Source organism: Archocentrus centrarchus, chromosome 8, assembly GCF_007364275.1.
Source record: "Archocentrus centrarchus isolate MPI-CPG fArcCen1 chromosome 8, fArcCen1, whole genome shotgun sequence".
Classification (NCBI taxonomy): domain Eukaryota; kingdom Metazoa; phylum Chordata; class Actinopteri; order Cichliformes; family Cichlidae; genus Archocentrus; species Archocentrus centrarchus.
In genome coordinates, this window is record NC_044353.1 from 14,001,325 (window position 1) to 14,021,554 (window position 20,230).

At 42.3% G+C, this 20,230-nt stretch overlaps 2 protein-coding genes across 4 annotated transcripts; both read right to left on the minus strand.

The window, feature by feature from the left end:
• Nucleotides 1–65: 65 nt before the first annotated feature.
• Nucleotides 66–6,955, minus strand: LOC115784927 (butyrophilin subfamily 3 member A3). Of its 2 annotated transcripts, none has more exons than XM_030736332.1 (10): nt 6,746–6,955; nt 5,326–5,395; nt 4,781–4,879; nt 4,406–4,507; nt 1,653–1,784; nt 1,425–1,562; nt 1,279–1,330; nt 1,163–1,189; nt 1,042–1,068; nt 66–948 (listed from the first exon to the last, which is right to left on the minus strand). In XM_030736332.1, exons 2-10 carry the CDS (start codon nt 5,383–5,385, stop codon nt 389–391), a joined length of 1,197 nt encoding a protein of 398 aa, XP_030592192.1. In that variant the 5' UTR covers nt 5,386–5,395; nt 6,746–6,955; the 3' UTR covers nt 66–388. The 2 variants fall into 2 exon arrangements, with proteins under 2 accessions (XP_030592192.1, XP_030592191.1); XM_030736331.1 differs by having other exon boundaries at nt 1,653–1,787.
• Nucleotides 6,956–12,466: 5,511 nt separating this feature from the next.
• Nucleotides 12,467–19,037, minus strand: LOC115785003 (uncharacterized). Of its 2 annotated transcripts, none has more exons than XM_030736429.1 (5): nt 18,791–19,037; nt 18,241–18,350; nt 15,955–16,047; nt 15,504–15,674; nt 12,467–13,436 (listed from the first exon to the last, which is right to left on the minus strand). In XM_030736429.1, exons 1-5 carry the CDS (start codon nt 18,939–18,941, stop codon nt 13,254–13,256), a joined length of 708 nt encoding a protein of 235 aa, XP_030592289.1. In that variant the 5' UTR covers nt 18,942–19,037; the 3' UTR covers nt 12,467–13,253. The 2 variants fall into 2 exon arrangements, with proteins under 2 accessions (XP_030592289.1, XP_030592288.1); XM_030736428.1 differs by having other exon boundaries at nt 18,241–18,353.
• Between the last annotated feature and the right edge of the window lie 1,193 nt (nt 19,038–20,230).

Sequence of the window (20,230 nt, forward strand, 5' to 3'; positions counted from 1 at the left end):
TATATTCTGTGCCTATAATGCCTAATATGATACCAGTGGTACCAATAAACACATCAAACATTAAGTCATTGATTTTGTTTATTTATTATTCACATAAGTGCAGTTTATTGCTGGATTAATATTGCACAATACATAACATTAACACTATAGGTTTCTCTTGAAATATATGACATTTCATCGTGTACGTGAGCAAAGGGTTGCACTATAACTCTATAGTGAGAAAACTGAAGCAGCAATCACATTAAAGCAGCAGCATAGAGAGTGGTCACAAAGTGGAGCTATTCAATAGCACATTAACGGTTTTTTGCAACCTCCCTGTAATTCTGGTTTGTTATACTTTGCTATGATGTCTACTGATTTTTAAAGGAAATGGTCATGGAGGGGAAATTCAACCCCACATGCAAGATGTGGAGCAGAGACACTGAGTCTTGGCTGCCGGAGACCTGATCACCAGATCCTTGATTATCTCCACTGTCCCAAACAAAGGAAACAGCTTCTCATCGAAGCTTTCGTTGTAGGTGTAAATGTGGAAATGTTTGTCCACATCATAGAAGGACAGCTGGCCATTGTCGTAGTCAAGGTAGACGCCCACCTTGCGGGGGATGAGGCCCGGTGGCAGGGCAGTAAAGGGCACCGTCAGCGCCTTCAGCTCAGCGCCCCTCTCCAGCCGCAAGGTCAGGTAGCCTGTATCTGTGTTCAGGGACTTGAAGCCTTTCCTCAGGGCCGACTCTTTGGCCACACCCAACCGCCAGTCGCGCTCGCCCACCTCCACCTCCCAGTAGTGGCGGCCAGTGCCGAAACCCTCCGTTCCGACGGCACACCACCAGCCGTCAAAACGCTGGTGGTAGTTGGGAACATCTTTCCTCTCAAAGCCACAGCGCATCCTCTTCTCATCAGTGGAGATGAGCAGGTCAGGGTTGGCCGTGTCCAGATCCAGGGTCACCTCCACTAGAGGGGGAAATGTAAAGCGGTTTAAATTACCCAACAGGTTAAGCAAAGATTATACAGACTAAAACTCTGATTAAAGAATGAACTTTGTACCTCCAGCATCTGTGATCCAGTCCCACACTGCCAAAAAAAATGCCAAAAATAAATAAATAATAGAAATGTAAATGTATCAACATGATGATGTGTGAATGCTGGTTTACAGTAAATGGCTCACCTGGTTGAGGGATGTAAGATATGGCACCTGGAAGGAGAGAGTAACAAACTCATAAGGTGGTCAATATTTCCAAATAAACAGCCAAATTCAGCTTGATTCAGTACTGATTTACAAACCAATCTTCTGAGTCTTCTGCTTCCACAGAAGCCACTGCTGTGGGATGGTGTCCTGCAAGAACAAACCAAGAAGGTCTCACTCACGAACTGCAGGGTATGACACAAGCTGTAAAGTGTGATCTGTGAATTATAGGAAGCACTTCTACCTTGTCAGGCCGCTGCAACATTAAAGTCCACATAAGCAGCTCCATGGCAGGGAGCAGATTGGGTGCACGGCCCCAGCGCCAGGCTGACTGCATGTCCTCCAAAATCTTCACCACAGGTTCTCCGGGCCACACGCTTTGCTACAGAAAGATCAATGTGAACAAAACACTGAGCAAAATTATTTTTTTCTTGTTTGAAGGACATGTTACTTGTATATCTGAAGTTCCCACCTCAGGCTGGGCTCTTATATCCTTGATCCAGTCAAGGATAACAGCTTTGGCCTGCTGTAGGTCCTTCTCATTAGTCACAGCAGGCTGTTTGCTCTCATCCATTCCTGGCCAGCCATCGGTCTGCATGGGTCTCTTCTGCACAGAGAAAGGCATACACCTTTATTAAATATTCCTCTATACCTGAAAGAGGTGTAGTTCCCCTGTGAGTGTACATTTTCTATCCAAATCTGGTGATTTTTTTTTAAGTTCATCTTGCCAAAGGACCATCCATCTGTCCATAATTCACAAGAACTGCCATTTGTCCTACAGTACTGGTCAGATTTTAGTTCGACTTAAACGCAATCATCACCTCATGGGTCTTTCCCCAAAATTGTGTCACTTCTGCATTGGCTTAATTTTTTCAGAAGCTACATTCATATTTTTTACTGTCTTTGACTGAACTAGAATAATTTGTCCTGCATGTGAATGTTTGCATGCCTCCTTGACTTTGCAGTGTATACTGCTCAAAAAATTAAAAGAAGGGCGCCTGGGTGGCTTAGTGATGAAGCCGCGCCCACATACAAATGCCGTGTTGCGGTGCGGGCGGTGCGAGTTCGAGTCCCGGCCTGTCGCCAATTTGCCCGCATGTCTTCCCCTGTATCTTTCCCCCATTTCCTGTCTCTCTCCACTGTCGATAAAAGCTGCTGTGGCCAAAACTGCAAAAAAAAAATTAAAAGAAAAATTTTTAAAGAGAACATAGGACCAAGTCAGTTAAATTTCTGGGAAATTGGTTTGGTCAGTTAAGTAGCAGAGGAGGTTGTTATTTCAGCTGCTTTGGTGTTAATGAAATTACCAAAAAGTGCACTAAGGGGTAACAATGAGACAACCCCCAAAACAGGAGTGGTTTTATAGGTGAAGGCCACTGAGCTCCAGCATACCACTGGTGTTATACTGCCCGTAACATTGTTCGGCATGACCAGTTTGGTGGTGGGTCAGTGATGGTCTGGAGAGGCATATCCATGGAAGGGTGCACAGACTTCTACAGGCTAGGCAACGGCAACCTGACTGTCATTAGGTATCAGGATGAAATCCTTGGACCCATTATCAGACCCTACATTGGTGCAGTGGGTCCCTCCTGGTGCACAACGATGCAGGGCCTCATGTGGCAAGAGTGTGCAGGCAGTTCCTGGAGAATGAAGGAATTACTGCCACTGACTGGCCTCCACGCTTGCCTGATCTAAATCCAACAAAACACCTCTGGGACATTATGTTTTGGTCCATCTGACACCACCAGGTTGCAACTCAGGAGCTCAATGATGACTTGGTCTCGATCTGGGAGGAGAACCCCCAGGACACCATCTGTGATCTCATTAGGAGCATGCTCCAAAGTTGTCAGGCATGAATACAAGCATGTGAGGCCCAACAGTAAGATACCCCTTCAATCCTGTCTTGGAGATCAGTATCTTATTAAGAGACATATAGATGCAGATCTTATCCCTGAGTGGACAAAAGTACCAATGAACATCTGGCACAAAATATTAAGACAAAAGAAAATTGAAAGAAGCGCTTGGATTCTGCGCTGGCCGGCTTACGATAAAGATTTCCCCCCGACAAAAATGGATAAGAGATTTATACAGTGGTCACAGAAAGGTATAACAGGATATTGGAAGATTATAACTAAAAATGAGTTAAAAAGTTTTCTACAACTTCAAGAAGATTATGAATTGGAAAAACAGGACTTTTACAGATACCTCCAGTTAAGGCATCATTACAATAAAAATATAAAGTTTTCAGAAGAGGAGGACACAGGTTTAGTCAAGATCCTTCTAGATTTGTGCAACGGAAGACCACCTAAGAAACCGATTTCCAGATTATATTCATGTCTCCAATCAGGAAGGAAAACTAACAGAACATATATTAAAGTTAAATGGGAAAAAGAAGCCCAGATAACAATAACTGATGAAGACTGGCCTAATATATGTAACGCTGTCACTCACACATCAAGCTCAGGTCAGTGGAGGGAATTTTCCTGGAAGAACTTGGTACGTTTTTTTGTTCCCCCAAACATTAAGAGTAAGCAATGCAAAGACCCTGAAAAGGCTATGTGTTAGAGGAATTGTGGAAACATGTCAGCAGGACATTTCTATATCTTTTGGGAATGTACTAAGATCACACCCTATTGGTCAGAGGTGGTAAAGGAAATCAACTCTATGATGGACTTAAACCTAACCATAGATTCCACCATGATCTACCTATGTAACCTACCCCAATGACTGAGGAAATCAGATAGATATCTTCTATTAATATTACTAGCAGGGGCAAAGAAAGCCATAACCCGCAAGTGGCTAGACGTGGAACCACCATTACTTCTGGACTGGAAGAAAATGGAAATCAAGGAAATCCAGGAAATGGAGAGACTGACTTTTTCATTGAGACTTGCTGCTGATAAATATAAAAAATACTGGAAGAAATGGAATACATACTTGAACTTGTCACCAACTGTATGAACACCGTAATTACCTCTCTTTCATTTGAATGTTTATTTCAGTTGCCTCTGTTTTTACAGGATGCTCTAGATGTTTTGTTAGTAGGGGTCTAAGTGTTCTTTTTCTGTACTTTAAAACTTGCAAAAAACTTTAAAAATAAAGTTTAAAAAAAAAAAAGCATGTGAGGCCCATACAAACTACTGAGTTGCTGAAATTAAATCTGGGCAAAATGGACTATCCTGGAACATCACTACACCAGTGATATTCTGGTATTTTTCAGTTAAACACCTTGCTCTCCAGCATGGTGGCCCACTGTAGGACGAAGACCCTGCAAAGAGCAGTTGGCCAGATGTCATTTTCGTTCCAGATGTGCTCCAGGACTGCTGATCTCTGCAATTGCAAAACAGAGAAAGAAAGACTGGATTGGTGAAGGCAGAAACAGGGCTGAGCACTCTGCTTAGTGTTGCTGATAAGCAAATCAAAGTTTAAATTTTCCTTCATAAAGGCAACATCAAAGAGTCCAGCAAAAAAGTCTGCAGCCAATACTGATGATGTTTCATTTAATTCTTGGCACTAAGAGATACAACCCCCTCCATCCTGAAAGAGTACACTAATACAGTATGTGATTACAAGCATCAGTTCTTGTTCACAAGAGCTTTTTACCTGGCACACCCGGCTGATGTCTCTGGCTAGCTCCACAACAAACAGCTGATCCTCATCCAGAGGCTCCCTCTTCTCTCTCTTTGCTCTCTTGTGCGATTCCTGTGAGGAAAATAAAAATAAAGGATTTTCCGTGAGAAACTACTTGAGAAAAGAAAAGTGTTCAAGCCACAAAGAAAGACATTTAGGCTGCATTAGTGCTGGTTCACAAGTGCTTTAGAAAGCAATAAGGCCAACTGAGAGAAGGGGCCGTCACTTAGCCTAATCAAAATGCACATCGTGGCTCTGATCGTGTCAGCAGAAAAAAATCCCCCCCGATCCAGCCTGTCTCATTTCATCTCATCAACTCCCTGCGTAGAGTAGCTCATTCTTTTTTTTTTTTTTAACATTAAACTGAACAGTCACACAAAACAGGTACAATAGAAATTTTTGTCACTGTCAGCTGCTTGAGTATGAACTACTTGAGTATGAAGGTGACCTTCTGCCAGGGGCCACGTTTGAACATTAAATACACAATGTTTTTATTAGAGTGTATAGAAACAGGTTACCTTGATCTTGGCTGTTAGGTTTTTGGCCGGCTCCACCATAAAGTGAAAACACTGCATCATTTTGACTGGCCTGTCCTCACGTGAAAGACAAAATTTTTGTTTTAGCAAACCACAAGCAAGCAAATAAATAAACACACACACACACACACACACACACACACACACACACACACACACACACACACACACACACACACCCATTCATTCATGTCAGCCCCTGTGATGTCTCGACAAGTGGTATTACATGGTAATGAAACACTTACACACAGTCTGCTACATTTCAGAAATTTAATGGCAACTTTTGACAGTAAAAACCTAAATGAGGTCTCGCACTGCTGATCTTGAAACCCTTAAGGACTCATTATTGTCCTTGGTGTTTTCTAGGAGGTGAACTCTGAAGTGGAAAATAGGTAATGTTTAGTTCCAAAACAGTGGGAGGTCAAGTAATTCAGTAAACACATGACGATGATGGAAACATCACATGGCCCTTCGGAGAAAAAAAAAACTCCATAACAACAGCAGTAAAGGGACTTGGCAAATTATATCAATGATCAACAAAGTTAATGAAATCATAGGTGGCACGCACACAGCACAAAGTCTTTAAGGAGTAGAGGCCAGAAATGGTTATTAACTTGAGTACCATTAAAGCAATAAATACTGGCAGTCTGAGAAAGGCCAGGCCCAGATTTTTTTATATACTCTGTATGTCACTAACTCTGGCTTTTGTCTTTCTTATTACCATCTGCAGAAGAATACAGTCTGAGTCCAGTCTGTGTCTGGTTGGCACTGCATCAATTATTATGACCAGACTGAACTGGTTCTCAGACTGAGCATGATGTGGGTAAAAAAAAAAAACAAAAAAAACACTGCTAAAGCCTGCATGCAATATCACCCTGTTTTATTTTGAGAAACTGTTTCCCTGCAGCTTAAACGTGGCTAGAAACAGTGCTGGTTAGGCCCACTTCCATAAGCAAAAACAAGCTGCACCACTCAGGTGTCTATCAGCAACACGCACCTGTAAATACACTTTTAATGCTGCGTTACACTGAAGACAAAACAAACAAACAACATATAAAAGCAAATAAAAGCCTACAAATTTAAACTATATCTAATGAAACGAAAGCGCTCGGTTTGCGTTCATGCTGTGGGAAAGCATGACCATGCAGCTTTTGCAGCGTGAGCGCGACCCAGTTCGAGCGCAGCTGATGACTGCGCAGGAGGTAAACACAGACCTGCCGTGTGACTTTGCGGCAGATCTGCATTACAGGTGCAAACATACCAGTTACAGACGTTGCAAACCGATTTTTACAACCAGTGTCCACATAATAGAATTGCACGTTTATGCATTTATAGTGTTGTCCTATTATTCGTCCCTGCAGTACGTCCTGCAAAACAGCACAGTCACTGACGCGCAGCTTACCTTGCTCCACGGAGGTTTGTTGAAGCTGTTCGGTTTTCCTCTTGCCTTAAAAGCGAGAAGCTGCCCGGTCTAAAAGTGTTTGGCCTCTGTTCCGCAGTCTGTGTCTGACCTTGTTTACAAACCAGACTGGCAGTTGGCTGCTCGTGCAGGTTCGGTTTTCTCCGTGAGTGACGAAAGCGACGCAGTGGGCAAAGCTCGCTACCATCTTGGTAAGGGAACGGTGCCTCGCGCAGGCTTAAAGAGGTAAATCTCTAGTTTGGATTCAAACGGCGGTGAATTCACAGTATTAATGCATGACCTCTCAGTTTATATGTCCCTTACTAATAATCATATAATAATAAAATTAAAAAAAAAAAAAAAGGAATTATGTTTAACATCATCAGTTTCTGATTACAATGACATAATTTGTCATCCAGCTCAGTATTTTTACTTGAAATGTGCTGGAATGTCCTGCAGTTTTGACAACATTCACCTCAAATAATATTTCCAGATGCAATCCACACAATTAAACACATATTGATGTTGTATTTTGTTTATTTAATACAAAAAAAATGCAAAAGAAAAAAAAAGAGCACACAGCGGAGTTGAATTTATAACAGGGTTGAAAATGTGATGGTGTTGAATGTGTGAAAGTGTTATAGACTTGCACCCTCTGCATGAGAATAATTAAAATAAATGAATGAATATAAGAAGCTCATCATCAAAAGGATCAAACTGTTATTTTGTATGGGGTGGAAAACGTTTGATAAGGTTTGAATGAAACACAAGAGAAAGTACATGCTTTAATTTCTCTAAAAAATCCAAACGTATTTTTCATGGAAAAACCACAGTGCACAAAGAAGGGGCATCTTAATCCAGTATGTTATTTTTATTTACAATATTTCAAACAGTGTACTTAAAAACAATATTGTTATTGCTGTGATGATTAATGGTGATGGGAAGAATTCCCAAAAGTTAAAAAAATAAATAAAATTCTGAAAGTATTTTTTAAATGTGTCTTTAGAGGTGTCTGTAGAATAACACTAATAATCAATAATTTAATACTAATTTCTGACTGTTGATTGTATGTAGGAATGAGGACCCCAGGAATGCTAAAGCTGATTAATAAAACAAAGTCAAAATAATGCGGGATATTTTTCTTGTTTGAATGTTTAGTCAAAGGAGACGGACGGGGCAGTCTATTTCCTGATCCTTTGTTGGTCTCAATCAGCAAAGTATCAGACCGTATCTGAGCCTTTGTTGGGCTTCCCATGGCACTGAGCCCTTTCTCACTGAGGTGAAAAAACAAATGAGTTTTTATTTGTGTCCGTGTAGATTCTTTATTTTATTTTATTTTATTTCATTACATCATCTCATAAGCTATTTCTTATTTAAGTGAGCCTCATGTAGACAAACACCTAAATACAGTTGATTATCATAAAGAAGATTTTTCACTTAAATACTGAAATATGAATAATATTTACTCTGTGTGAGATTATTATTGCATCCACATTTTCTCATATGCGTCGAGTCAAAATATGCAGTATGAAAAAGGTCGATTGGAATTGAGGCTCATGAGATGTTTGGGTCATGTCCATGGAAATGTGCTATAACAGCACCAATGAGTTAATACACAGTACTGTGCAAAAGTCTTAAGCCACCCCTCATTTCTTTATCATTTATTTTGCTGGGAAATAGGTGCAGCAGTTTATTGAAACACAATTCTAACCAGATTGAAAGTCAGTATTTGGTGTGACCACCTTTGCTCTTCAACACAGCCTAAACTGTGAGGCAGCTTTATGGTCATTTCTTTAAGTAGTCTTCAGGAAGAGTTCTCCAGGCTTCTTGAAGGACATTCAAAGCTCTTCTTTGGATGTTTCTGCCTTTTTGTTCCATTCTCTGTCAAGATGATCCCACGCTGCTTCAATAAGGTTGAGGACCGGACTCTGGGGAGGACAATCCATGACTGATAGTACTCCATTGTGTGTTCTTGTGAACACTGTCATGCTGAGAAATTAATCTGGATGCTTTCCAGATGGTATTTCACAGTGGGAAAAATTCTGATGGTCAATTCTGAGAAGTTATTCAACACCACTGGCTGAAATGTAGCCCAAACAATGACAGCGTCTCCACTGTGTATTAAAGATGAGTGTAGACACTGTTGTTCCTCTCTCCTGACCTCCTCCATACATACTGATGGCAATTTGAAACAAACATTTCAAATGTGGATGCATCACTCCACCAGACCTGTTGCCACCAATTTTCAGTCCAGTTCTTGTGTAATTTGGCATACCTCAGCCTTTTCTCCCTGTTTCCCTTCCTGAAGAATGGCTTCTTGACAGCCACCCTTCCACTAAGACCATTTCTGATCAGGCTTTAGTGAAGTGTAGATCAACTGAAGGACCAGATGCAGCTCTCCGGTCCTGTGTCAGCTCTTTGGTGATTTTTTTCTTTTTCGTTAACGACATGACTTTGATCTGCTGTAGATAGTTTTCAGGCCTGCCACTTATTTGTTGTCCTCCACTTGTTCAGTTTTCTCAAATATTTTGTTTTGTGGGTTTTGTGTCTAACGATACAATGTAAAATTAGTTCTTTGCAAAGCTGTCTGTTATGTGTCGACATAACACTGGCCAATCCCTTAAGTTAGGTGCCTTTTTATGCTTGAATGATTTATAGGTTAAAAAAAAAAGGTCAGGTAGAAGGTGAGTGAGTCCCAAAAAAACAAAAACAAAAACTTTTTAAAGACCTTCAGAAATACTAAAAACTATTTCTTGAGATCACTTTAAGAAATTACGGGTTCAGGTTACTCTATTGATATCCTTACGGTTTGCAAATAAAGACACAGGACATAATTCATATAGAAAAACAAAAGGGAGAAGAAGAAGAAGAAGAAGAAGAAGAAGAAACAGCCTTTATTGTCCCACAGAGGGGAAATTTGGGTGTAACAGCAGCCGCAGTTATTATAAATATAAATAAAGATATAATAATTCACACTATTAAGAAAAGAATATATATAAAATCAACAAACAATATTAACCTTAATACTACTAATAATAATAATAACACTATATACAATGCACATGATGTGCCTGTGTGTTGAACCTTAACAGGCCGGACTATTTACAGTATATTATATATTATCCTACATTGTGTAGGCTATTGTGGTTTTTGTTGGGAGCAGTGATGGTTATAAAGTCTTACAGCTGCTGGGAGGAAGGATCTGCGGTAACGCTCCTTTGTGCATTTAGGATGCAGCAGTCTGTCACTGAAGGAGCTCTCCAGCTCAGCAACAGTTTCATGCATGGGATGGGAGACCTTGTCCATCAGTGATGTTATTTTGGTCAGAGTCCTTCTGTCTCCCACCACCTGCACTGAGTCGAGAGGACATCCTAGGACAGAGCTGGCTTTCCTGATGAGCTTGTCTATCCTCTTCCTCTCAGCTGTAGACAAGCTGCTGCTCCAACATACTGCTGCATAGAAGATGGCTGATGCCACCACAGAGTCATAGAAGGTCTTCAGGAGTGTCCCCTGCACTCCAAAAGACCTCAGCCTTCTCAGCAGGTAGAGTCTGCTCTGACCCTTCCTGTAGAGCGCATCAGTGTTGTGAGTCCAGTCCAGTTTATTGTTTAGGTGAACACCCAGGTACTTATAAGAGTCCACTATCTCAATGTCCACTCCCTGGATGTTCACCGGTGTCCGTGTGGTGGGTCTGCGCCTGCGGAAATCCACCACCAGCTCCTTGGTTTTAGCGGCGTTGATCAGGAGGTGGTTCCGCTGGCACCAGTCCACAAAGTCCTGAGTCCACTGTCTGTACTCTGAGTCATCCTCACCTGTGATGAGGCCAACTATGGCAGAGTCGTCAGAGAACTTCTGCAGATGGCAGCGTGGGGAGTTGATGGAGAAGTCTGCAGTGTAGAGGGTGAAGAGGAACGGTGCCAGCACAGTTCCCTGTGGGGCCCCCGTACTGCAGACCAGCCTGTCAGAGACACAGCCCTGTGTCCTCACGTACTGTGGGCGGTCAGTGAGGTAGTCCAGTATCCACTCGGAGATGTGGTGGTCCACTCCTGACAGTTCCAGCTTGTCTCTCAGAAGTCCTGGCTGGAGGGTGTTAAAAGCACTGGAGAAATCAAAGAACATGATCCTCACAGTGCTTCCAGGCTTCTCCAGGTGGGTCAGAGCTCGGTGCAGGAGGTAGATGATGGCGTCATCCACCCCGATGCCAGGCCGGTAGGCGAACTGCAGCGGGTCCAACGAAGACGACACCATGAGGCGTAGATGGTTGAGGACCAGCCTCTCAAACAGAGAATGCTCCAGGCTTCACTAAAAACACAACTTCAAACCCTCAGAATAAGAATGCTACAAAAAGGCCAAAAAAAAGTAAAAAAAAACAAACAAACAAAAACCTCAATATACTGTATAAATAGATTCAAATTAAAAATGAATAAATAAATGGACCAGATATGTGCACAATTTCCTATAGCCTATTCAGATTTATAATAGCAGCTGAGACAAAGCTGTTTCTGTAACACTTTGTCCTGCATTTAGGGACTGCAAACCTCAATCAGGAGGACAGAAGCTGAAAATCTCCACATAAAGGGGTGGGAGTCATCATTTAAGATGTAGCTGGCCGTCCCCTGTTACTATTCAGTATACAGAGACTCCAGGTTAAGCTGCAATTTGCCGATCAGCTTCCCTGACCACTTCACAATTTGTGTCAGTTTGTTTCTGTCCTGCAAAGATAGGTTATCATACCATGACACCAAGGAAAAAGATAAACCTGACTTAATAATAGATCTATAAAATAGTGTCATAATGATCTTATCAGTGTGAAAGAAGGACAAACGCTGATGACCCTTTTTGCACACTGCTTCACAGTTTGTATCAAAATTCAATCTTGAATCAATAATAGACCAAAGATACTTATAAGTGTGCTGGAATTTTGCCTGAAATCCACAATCATGTCCTTGGAGATAAGACTCCTCACACCACCTGACAAAATGCTCAGGTGGCATCATTGGTCTTTTGCATGGCAAAAGACTAATGATGACTGTGTCATCTGCATACTTTAAAATGTTTCTGCCATCAGACATACTGTGCATACAAGGGGGCGGGACGCACCCTTGTGGTGAAGCAGCGGATGATATGATATGAAACTCCGTTTCCTCTGACTCTCTTTGTCCTGTTAGTTAGGAAGTCCAGAATCCAGCTAGTAAGATTATTACTTAACTCAAACTGATCTGAATTAAAAGATGTGGTTGAATAGTTTCAAATGCAGAAAAAAAAACAATAGATGAGAGTGTGGCATGACGCCCTTCCCCCTCTATAATGATTAAAATTGAAGCCCAAGCCACTCTTCTAAAATCATTAAGAGTTTTAGGAAAAATTATAGCATTCTTCCAGATGCTGGGGACACTTTAAGAAATTACAAGAAAGTTTTGAATATAAGAGCTTAAAAAAAAAGGGAAGTATTTTGGAGTTCAATAAAATTCATGGAAATCAGTTTGAGAGAAACTAGTTAGATAAAAGTCTTCCTTTTCCTGAGTTTTACTTTGTTTTTCACACAACACGCACTCAGACACATGCATATAAAATTATCCCTCACTCTGAGTGGTTCGGATGTGGCCCACATTCATGAGCTGCAGCTTTGTAATGAAAACCATCCATGAACAAAGCAATAAAAGTATTTATTACATTTGTTTCCACAGAGAAATAACATGATGTCAATTATCTTTCTTCAATAAATACAGTACGAGACATATGCAGGGCAAACAGAAGAAGAAATAAACTCACTCAGACCATAAAAACATCAATAAATCATACGGCTTGAATCTGATGCGAAAAAAGAAAATCTAAAAGAAGTGGTAAAGATGAGGGTTTTGTAATAAATGTCTAGTTTTAAGTCTATGAAAGGCACTCTCATTAGCACCTTTTTTATTCTCCCTCTCACTGACCTCAAACTGGAGCAGCACGGCACTGCGTCAGCGGGGTAAAGAAACCCGCTTTACAGCAGCTCCTGATCAAACAGACCTCTTTAAAAACCACGCAATGAGGTTTCCCGTTACGGGACAGCAGAATAAAGGAGAAGAGCTAACTGTGAAAACACATGTCGATGAGCAGAGTTTAATACATGTCACTGTAATCAGCAAAGTAAATAGCCGTTCCCTTTTTGGCGTGTTTCAGTTCTGCAGTCCACAGATCTCCTCTTCCCTGCCCTTTTCAAGAAGTGCCAGCCACCTTAGCTCATGAGTATCCAGTGTTTCTCTTTTGAAATTCATCAGCATGGTGGAGCACAGTAAACATCACAAAGTATTTTAAACATTCAGATGTGTCCTTCCCTGCAGGGTGTGCAGCTCCTTTTTTGGTTGCCTGTCAGCTCATGATCAACATTAGCTCCTGAGGTATCAGAACCATCTTGTACAAAAGTGTGAGGGTCCAGTTGTGACCGTAAAATCAATTGTGTAACTTCATCTGCTTTAAAGATCACAAATCTCCTTCACATTCACCAGACAGCTTGATGGTTTGATCAGCATCACACTGGTAGGACAGTAGTGTTGGTGGTCTCAGAGTTAACCGGATGAGCTGTGTTAGTCTGAACCATGGCTCCTGTGTTAGTGTAGAAACTCGGAGGAGAGGAGACGCCCAGGCTGGGTGAGAGGATGTTGTACGGCAGCTCCACCGACTGACGGATGCTCTCCTCATATGTTGGAGGAGGCTGTAGAAAATAGACAAAACAGCTGTTTTACTACAAATATTACATGAACTTGTTTAAACTTAGTAAGTAACTGCGAGCCCTGTGGAGCGTTTTAGCATTTTCAGGATCAGCTCATTGTTGTGGCTTTGATATCCACAACTTAACTGCTCTGGTTCAGACAAACTTAGCAACCAGCAGGTGGGCCAAGATAAACATTTAGTGCCAGATACTGGATTCATTTTTAGAATGAAGATCACGACAAACCTGAAAAATAAAATGAATCATCTGGCCTGACTCCAAATGCTAATGTAGCATCATGTCTGCAGAATGAATAAATAGGTTACTGTCATCCATTCATTTATGCTTATCCAATTCAGGGTGGGGGTGGGGAGTGGAGTGGGGGCTGGAGCCTATCCCAGCTGTCATGAAGCAATCCTGTACAGATCACCAGTTTGTCCTGGGGAACTTTGCTATCACTCCCTTCCCTGTTCTGGTCCACTTGTCAACCATGCAGTTGGGATTTTGGAGGATTGCTCAGAGCACATCTGCAGTGGTTTGAAAATCCCCTCTTTGCAGGCTCTTCGTAGGCAAATACCTCAGCAAATGAACACAACCACGGTAGCATAAATTAAGTGAGACAGATCACCATTCGCGCTCACATTCACATCTATGGCCGATTTAAAATCACCAGTTAGCCTAACATGCATGTCTTTTTACTGTGGGAGGAAGCTGGGAAAACATGCAAACTCAGGACCCTCTTGTTGTGGGTCAACCTTCCTGGCAAGTTGCTGACACGGGCATTATAATATAGCATATTATCTTTACAGCTGCTATCTTAATACAGATTTAAGGAAAGACATGGAATTTCATTCAATAATGAGATGCACATGTTTACGCTTTATTGTGATGCTGCTGCCTTTATAACCAGAAATGGGACTTCCTAAGTTGCCAAAGGGCACTGTTCTTCATACCTGTCTGAGAGTGCACAGCGTAACCGCCGAGGGTGCAGACCACAAAATTGTTCAGGAAAATTAAAAGTCCTCGGACAAACCAGGGTGACTGTGTTCCTTTGAGAACAAGCCTGAAAGAACTGAAATCTGCCCCTGTGAGTAAGCGGAACATGTTTGTATTTACATTTCCAATTAATCCGTCCCCAATCTTGCTGTCTGGAACGCTCTCTTTTTTCAAATACATTATCTTTCTCATCACATCTAGCAGATTCACACTCCCTGACTTGAGTCCTCTTATCTTTTAATTGCTTGGGGACCCTCGGGCGACAAGTGCAACCCCACAACCCTGCCCTCTGTTTGATACCCGTACCACACGCGCACACATACCAAGGCTGCAAAGTTTTAGTACCCGTCCTGCCTCAGGCCACGCAGGACAGATGGGGAAATTAAGGGGCCAGCATCTGATCTCTTGCAAGATAGAGTTCAGATCTTGTAGAAGAATGTTTGTCAGTGACTGGTGATGGGATGACAGAAGAGTATTGTGTGTGAATGTATTTGTGTGTGTGTGTGTGTAAAAGATGGGCAGTCATGCTAGGGAGTGTTTAATTAAGGGAAAGGAGGGGAGGTCAAAAAAGAAAAAAAAATAGTTGAAGTCTGGAGCACAAAGCTGCATTCTTGGCCGCTGTTTGCACTCAGGATGCAGGCTTTAATTATGTTTGATGTGCCTTTTTCTCATTACCTTGTTTGCTCAAGCGTTGTGCGAACCAGAAGCTCAGCGAAAGATCAACACGGTAAAACCTTGAAACGCAGCCGCCAGCACAATTCGGCAGCAGGCATTAGATGAACTGATAGCGCATCCTGTTTACTGCGCTCTGAATGCAGTCTAATCTTCGAATGAGCCCTTGTTACAATATTGTGTGACACTATAGCAATAATAGAAAGAGACTCCTTCTTATTATCTCCATTCATTGTGAAAATACAAATGATGGGCCTCAGTGCTTTGTGGCTCAATTTTCTTGAGCTTTAGCATTTGTCAACACTCCCAAGCTTAACAACAGCACCTGAAGTGCTACATTTCCAAAGACTTTGCAAGAGTATCAAACTGTTTCTAGCAGTTTTAATCCCCAGAGTATCCCACCTCAGTCACAATGGGTCCATTGAGGCCAAAACGATCTGCGATCATCATGTGGATCTGCCTCTGGCGGTCCTTTTTCCGGACGCTCTCGTAGGATGGGAGCCTCGGCAGGGGGGCCTCCAATGCAGGCAGGCTGTAGCTGGAGGGCAGGCCGATGTAGAACAGCTGACCTGCCTGCTGAGATGCAAACAGTCAACAGTGAGACAAGAAGCAGATGCCTTTATGTGATCTGTATTAAGTGGTCTAAATATACACCACCCCTGATGCCCATTTTAAGGAGAACTCTCATCAGAAACATTTACTTCAAAGGCAAGGACCATCCTGCCTACCTAGTGATATGTTTATTGTAGAGTATGTGCATGTGAATGAAGGCCCTGCCTTAACCATTAGCATACACAGAGGGGGAAAGAGTGATGCTTTGTTTGACTTAATAGCAGATGATGGGCTGCCTCACCTCAGTGCTGCTGTCATCAGTGATCTGCGTCTGCTCCAGACAAGGAGATGCGACCAGTGTCTGTCTGCTGCTGTGGTACAGAGAGGGAGCGCCCTGTAAAAACAAACAGTAATGAATTCAAGAAGAAAAACCCTAGTTATTAATTAAACTAGTGGACTGGAATTTACCTCTATGCAGTTTAACTAGGCGCAAGATTTTTCTGGTTCTTGTTGCTGAGATCCACTAACTTCAGCCCAATTGACCAATTTTCATGCCTTGTTTAGCCACTTTGGGGACCGGCCAGTTTAGCAGTACCATAAATTATCTAATCAATAAGACGACCACCCTCAGATTTCCGTGGCTCCTCCCACTCCCACCCCCTATAAAACAAGACCTGTCAGTGTCTCACTGTATGAGGTGCAGAAATCCTGAAAAAAGGCCGCCAGTAAAACGAGGTAATTGCCTTGCGTCTAAATGAGTCTCCTTTGTGTGGAGAACAATGTGATGTCCTACTGTGTCATCAAGGTCCCTAGGCAACAAACCACACCGTGTGGTCTCTCCATTCCCCGTGTAACTGCAGCGGGCACCTGTTAACGAGCACACTCCAATACACATTACGGCCTTTTATGTCATTTGAGCCGCCTTTACAACAAAGTCAATTTGTTGGCTGACTGAGATTAAATCCAGCATGAGGACAAGAGAGGAGAGATAAACATCAGCTGCTGCAAATAATATAGTGACAACAAAGGCAGTTCAGACTCCAGTAACATAGGGTCATATTAATATACCATCAGTGTATCAGATTTATAATTTTCCCAGGCCAGTTTAAACTATGACATCACTCAATATCAGAGTGACGCGATCTGTCGACCTTTGCCATAACCCTCATTACATTTCACAGACACACAGAGATGGCACCAAAAAAGGTGATGTCAAAGGTCATTTTCCCCTCACTGGTTTGTAGTCTTAAGAGGGAGAAAAAAAAAACAAAAACGTCACCACATTGAAGAGAAAAGGAAAAGGAGAGTTGTGCTTTTGTCGCCTGCCATTGATTCAGCCAGTGTGAAAAAGCGCAACCGTGTAAAATCAGTGTTGAAGTCGGGGGAGGATCCCAGCGGCAGTGCGCTTTTTTTCACCGCCGTATCCTAAAGGAGCTCCATTGTCCCTCTTGTGTCCCCAACACCCACCGTGGGGTCTGTCCACTATTCATGCAGTAAGTTGAAGCAAGGAAAGGTATGTGACTATGAAGTCGAAGACATGAAATGTCCCACAGAAAAGAGTGCCTGTGTGTGTGTGTGTGTGTGTGCGTGCGTGCGTGCGTGCGTGCGTGTGTGGGTGTGTGTGTGTGTGCTTGTTTCCCAGTTTTCACTTTCTACCACAATTAAATCCAGGAATTGTTTTCAGGACATTAATGATCCCATAACAACACTCATCATTCTGTAATCTATGTGCAGTTTACTATAGATGACCTAAGGTAAATAAAAGCCAACATGTTCTCTCTTATCAGCAACACTTTACAGCTGTAAGCAGAGGTCAGCATGGCCACTTTGTACTAGTGAAACAGTCTGTTAGTTCCTTAAACGGCACAACAGAGTCTCTCCATTAAAAGCACAGCTGAACAGAGCTTCCTGTCTGTTGAAGGAGGGAGGCATGAGATGTGTCTCTGCAATCTAAAGATAACACTCAGACCTCACCCCTGGGACTAATGGAGGGGAGAAACGGGTCAGGAAAAGGAAACAGAGAGAATAGACAACTTTTAAAAAGTATAATTTTTCAGAGTGTTTACATTTCCTCTTCCAGCGTCTCCAGCATTGAGGATGTTCAAGCATTTATCTTTGGTCAGCATACAGTTATGCTGTAGGTGTGGAATGATTTTTTTAAAAAAAGACCCAAGGATTTTGGTTGGTTTGTTTCACTGTGCCAATGTTGGAACAAAAATTTTAATTTGCAGTGATTTAATTAGGCCACACTGGTGCTGAAGTAGCATCAGTGCTCTGTACGTGCTAATTCTGTCCAACTCTATTGGAGAGATAGTGCAGCACTCACAGATATTTCTGGAGGGCAGCGATTTCCACCGAAGCAAATTCACTGCCTGACAATGATTATATCAAGTTTATTGTAGCCCACGTGCCACAGCCATGCAAATTCAATTTGACACCTCTTAATGTCTCCGTGCACAAGCTGTCTTTGAGTGTAATCTCAACAGTTGTGCCGAGAAACTGAACATGCAGATCACTTACAAAAAGACTGAAAAAAAAAAGAAAACTCAGCATCAGGGCATTTTCTCCTGTGGTTTGTTTTTCTTACCATATCTGCATGTGGCCCCTGATAGGAGCAGAGTTTGCAGCACTGAGGGTCCTTGCGGTAGATGATGGACAGCAGCACCACGATAACCACGAAGAACACCAGAGAGGAAACTACTTGAAACAGGAGAGAATGAGAAGTCACTTAATCACACTGAGTCAGGAATTGTGTGTTTTTCCTTTACTTTGCACAATTTAAGTCTGCGATTAGTTTTAAAACGAAATGTACTTATTCACTTTTTGAACGACAGTCCATCTCTACGGTTAAAGTTTCTCTCGTGTCTTAAATCTGTCTGACAGCTTTAAAATTACAAACCTGACTCTCTAAGCTTCTCTTTAATGGTTTAGAGCCCGGGAAACATATTAACCAAAGGTGAGACATAAAAAGAATTATACACATATGTATCCATCCCTATTAAGAGTGCTGCAGTGTGGCTAGATTAAATCTAAATCCTGTCCACCAAGCAACCTCCGATTTGCTGGGTATAGTGTTAAAAAAAAGAAAGAGAGATATTCTAAATGTAGTTGAATGACACTTCTAAAGGCTCACTTACAGGACGCAGCGACCACTGTGAGTTGATCAGATGTCAGCTGAAAGGAGGGGATGGTTGGACTTGCAGTTGTGGACATTTCTCCTGCGCGAACTGTTAATCTTCCCGGTACAAATCCTCCTGAACTCTTCAGCCTCAACACCAAGGCTCTCATCTTATAGATCAGAAAATGAGTCCGGCTATGTTGCTCCTCTTCATTGCGCGTTCAGTCCCGGGCAGAGTGGCAGTCCACATGCGCTCTGCCAGTCGGGATCGCAAACTCTCTCCACTCGGTCAACACGCCACAGCGCGTTTTAAGAGCCCGTCACGGCGCACTGACGCCCTCTTCCAGGCGCGCGTGACGTCGCCGTGGCTCGGAGCTGGACAGCAGGATGGGTTTCGTTTAAGCACTGGCACTGATTGACTAAAGAGCAGCGGCACACGAGCCTACAGGCTTATTACTTAGGCTAATTGGCATGGATTTTTAAAAAATCTGGTCCCCATTTTGTGCGGAGAACATCAGGCCACTGACATGGAAAAGGGCTCAGAAAACAGACGTCTGCTGCTGCTTCCTCTGCTGTTTAACTAATGGCATCCAGACCAGTAAGTTAACACACCGGATGCCTAAGCTGGAGCCCCGTTACTCTGGTGACCGTGGGGATCCCATCCTGAGAGGCTTTCTATACAAACAAAGACCCAAAATGTAGCATTCATAGATGGAAACTATGAAAAACGTGCCCCCCCCCCCCCCCCCCCCCCCCCCCAAAAAAAAACCTACTTAAACCCTAAAAACTATGACACTCTATACTACCCTAGATACTTTTCTTTTTATTATTCTTATTATATCTTAAACCTGGAGAGAGGAACTGATATGCTCTAGACAGGATAAAACAAATCTCTTAATATGCAATCCACATATTTGGCTTTGGCCCAGCCTTGCTGTATTGGATCAATATGTTATACTATGGCCTATAGACAGCAAGGAGAAATTAGTTCTGCATACTGGCCATCTTTACAGTCAGAAGAAGGTAACAAAAACTAGGTCCAATGAAATGCCAAACTCCAACAAAGTGATAAGCACTGCATAGATTCAGAGTATTTCACAAACCTAGAATATTTTTATTTAAGAGAGAGTTTATATTGTAAAACTGAAGACACCATGACTAGGCTTTATGATAAAAATGTAAATCAAGGTTTGCTTCATGTACAATACAGTGAAAAAGATGGCATGTTTATTTTTCCACTTCTTTTAGAGGTTGGAAAAACCACCATTAAGAACTGCATGCTTCATTTGGAGGAACTGTTTCCATCTTGTGAGTCAGTGTGTGTCATCCGGGCAAAATGCAGACCTGCAGAAAATGCTTTGGAAGGTGTTTCCACGTTAACTGAAAGATTTTGTAAATAGTATGATGTTTCAGTGTTGCCAGATACAGAACCTTACAGGAGCAGGTCACTTCAATGTAT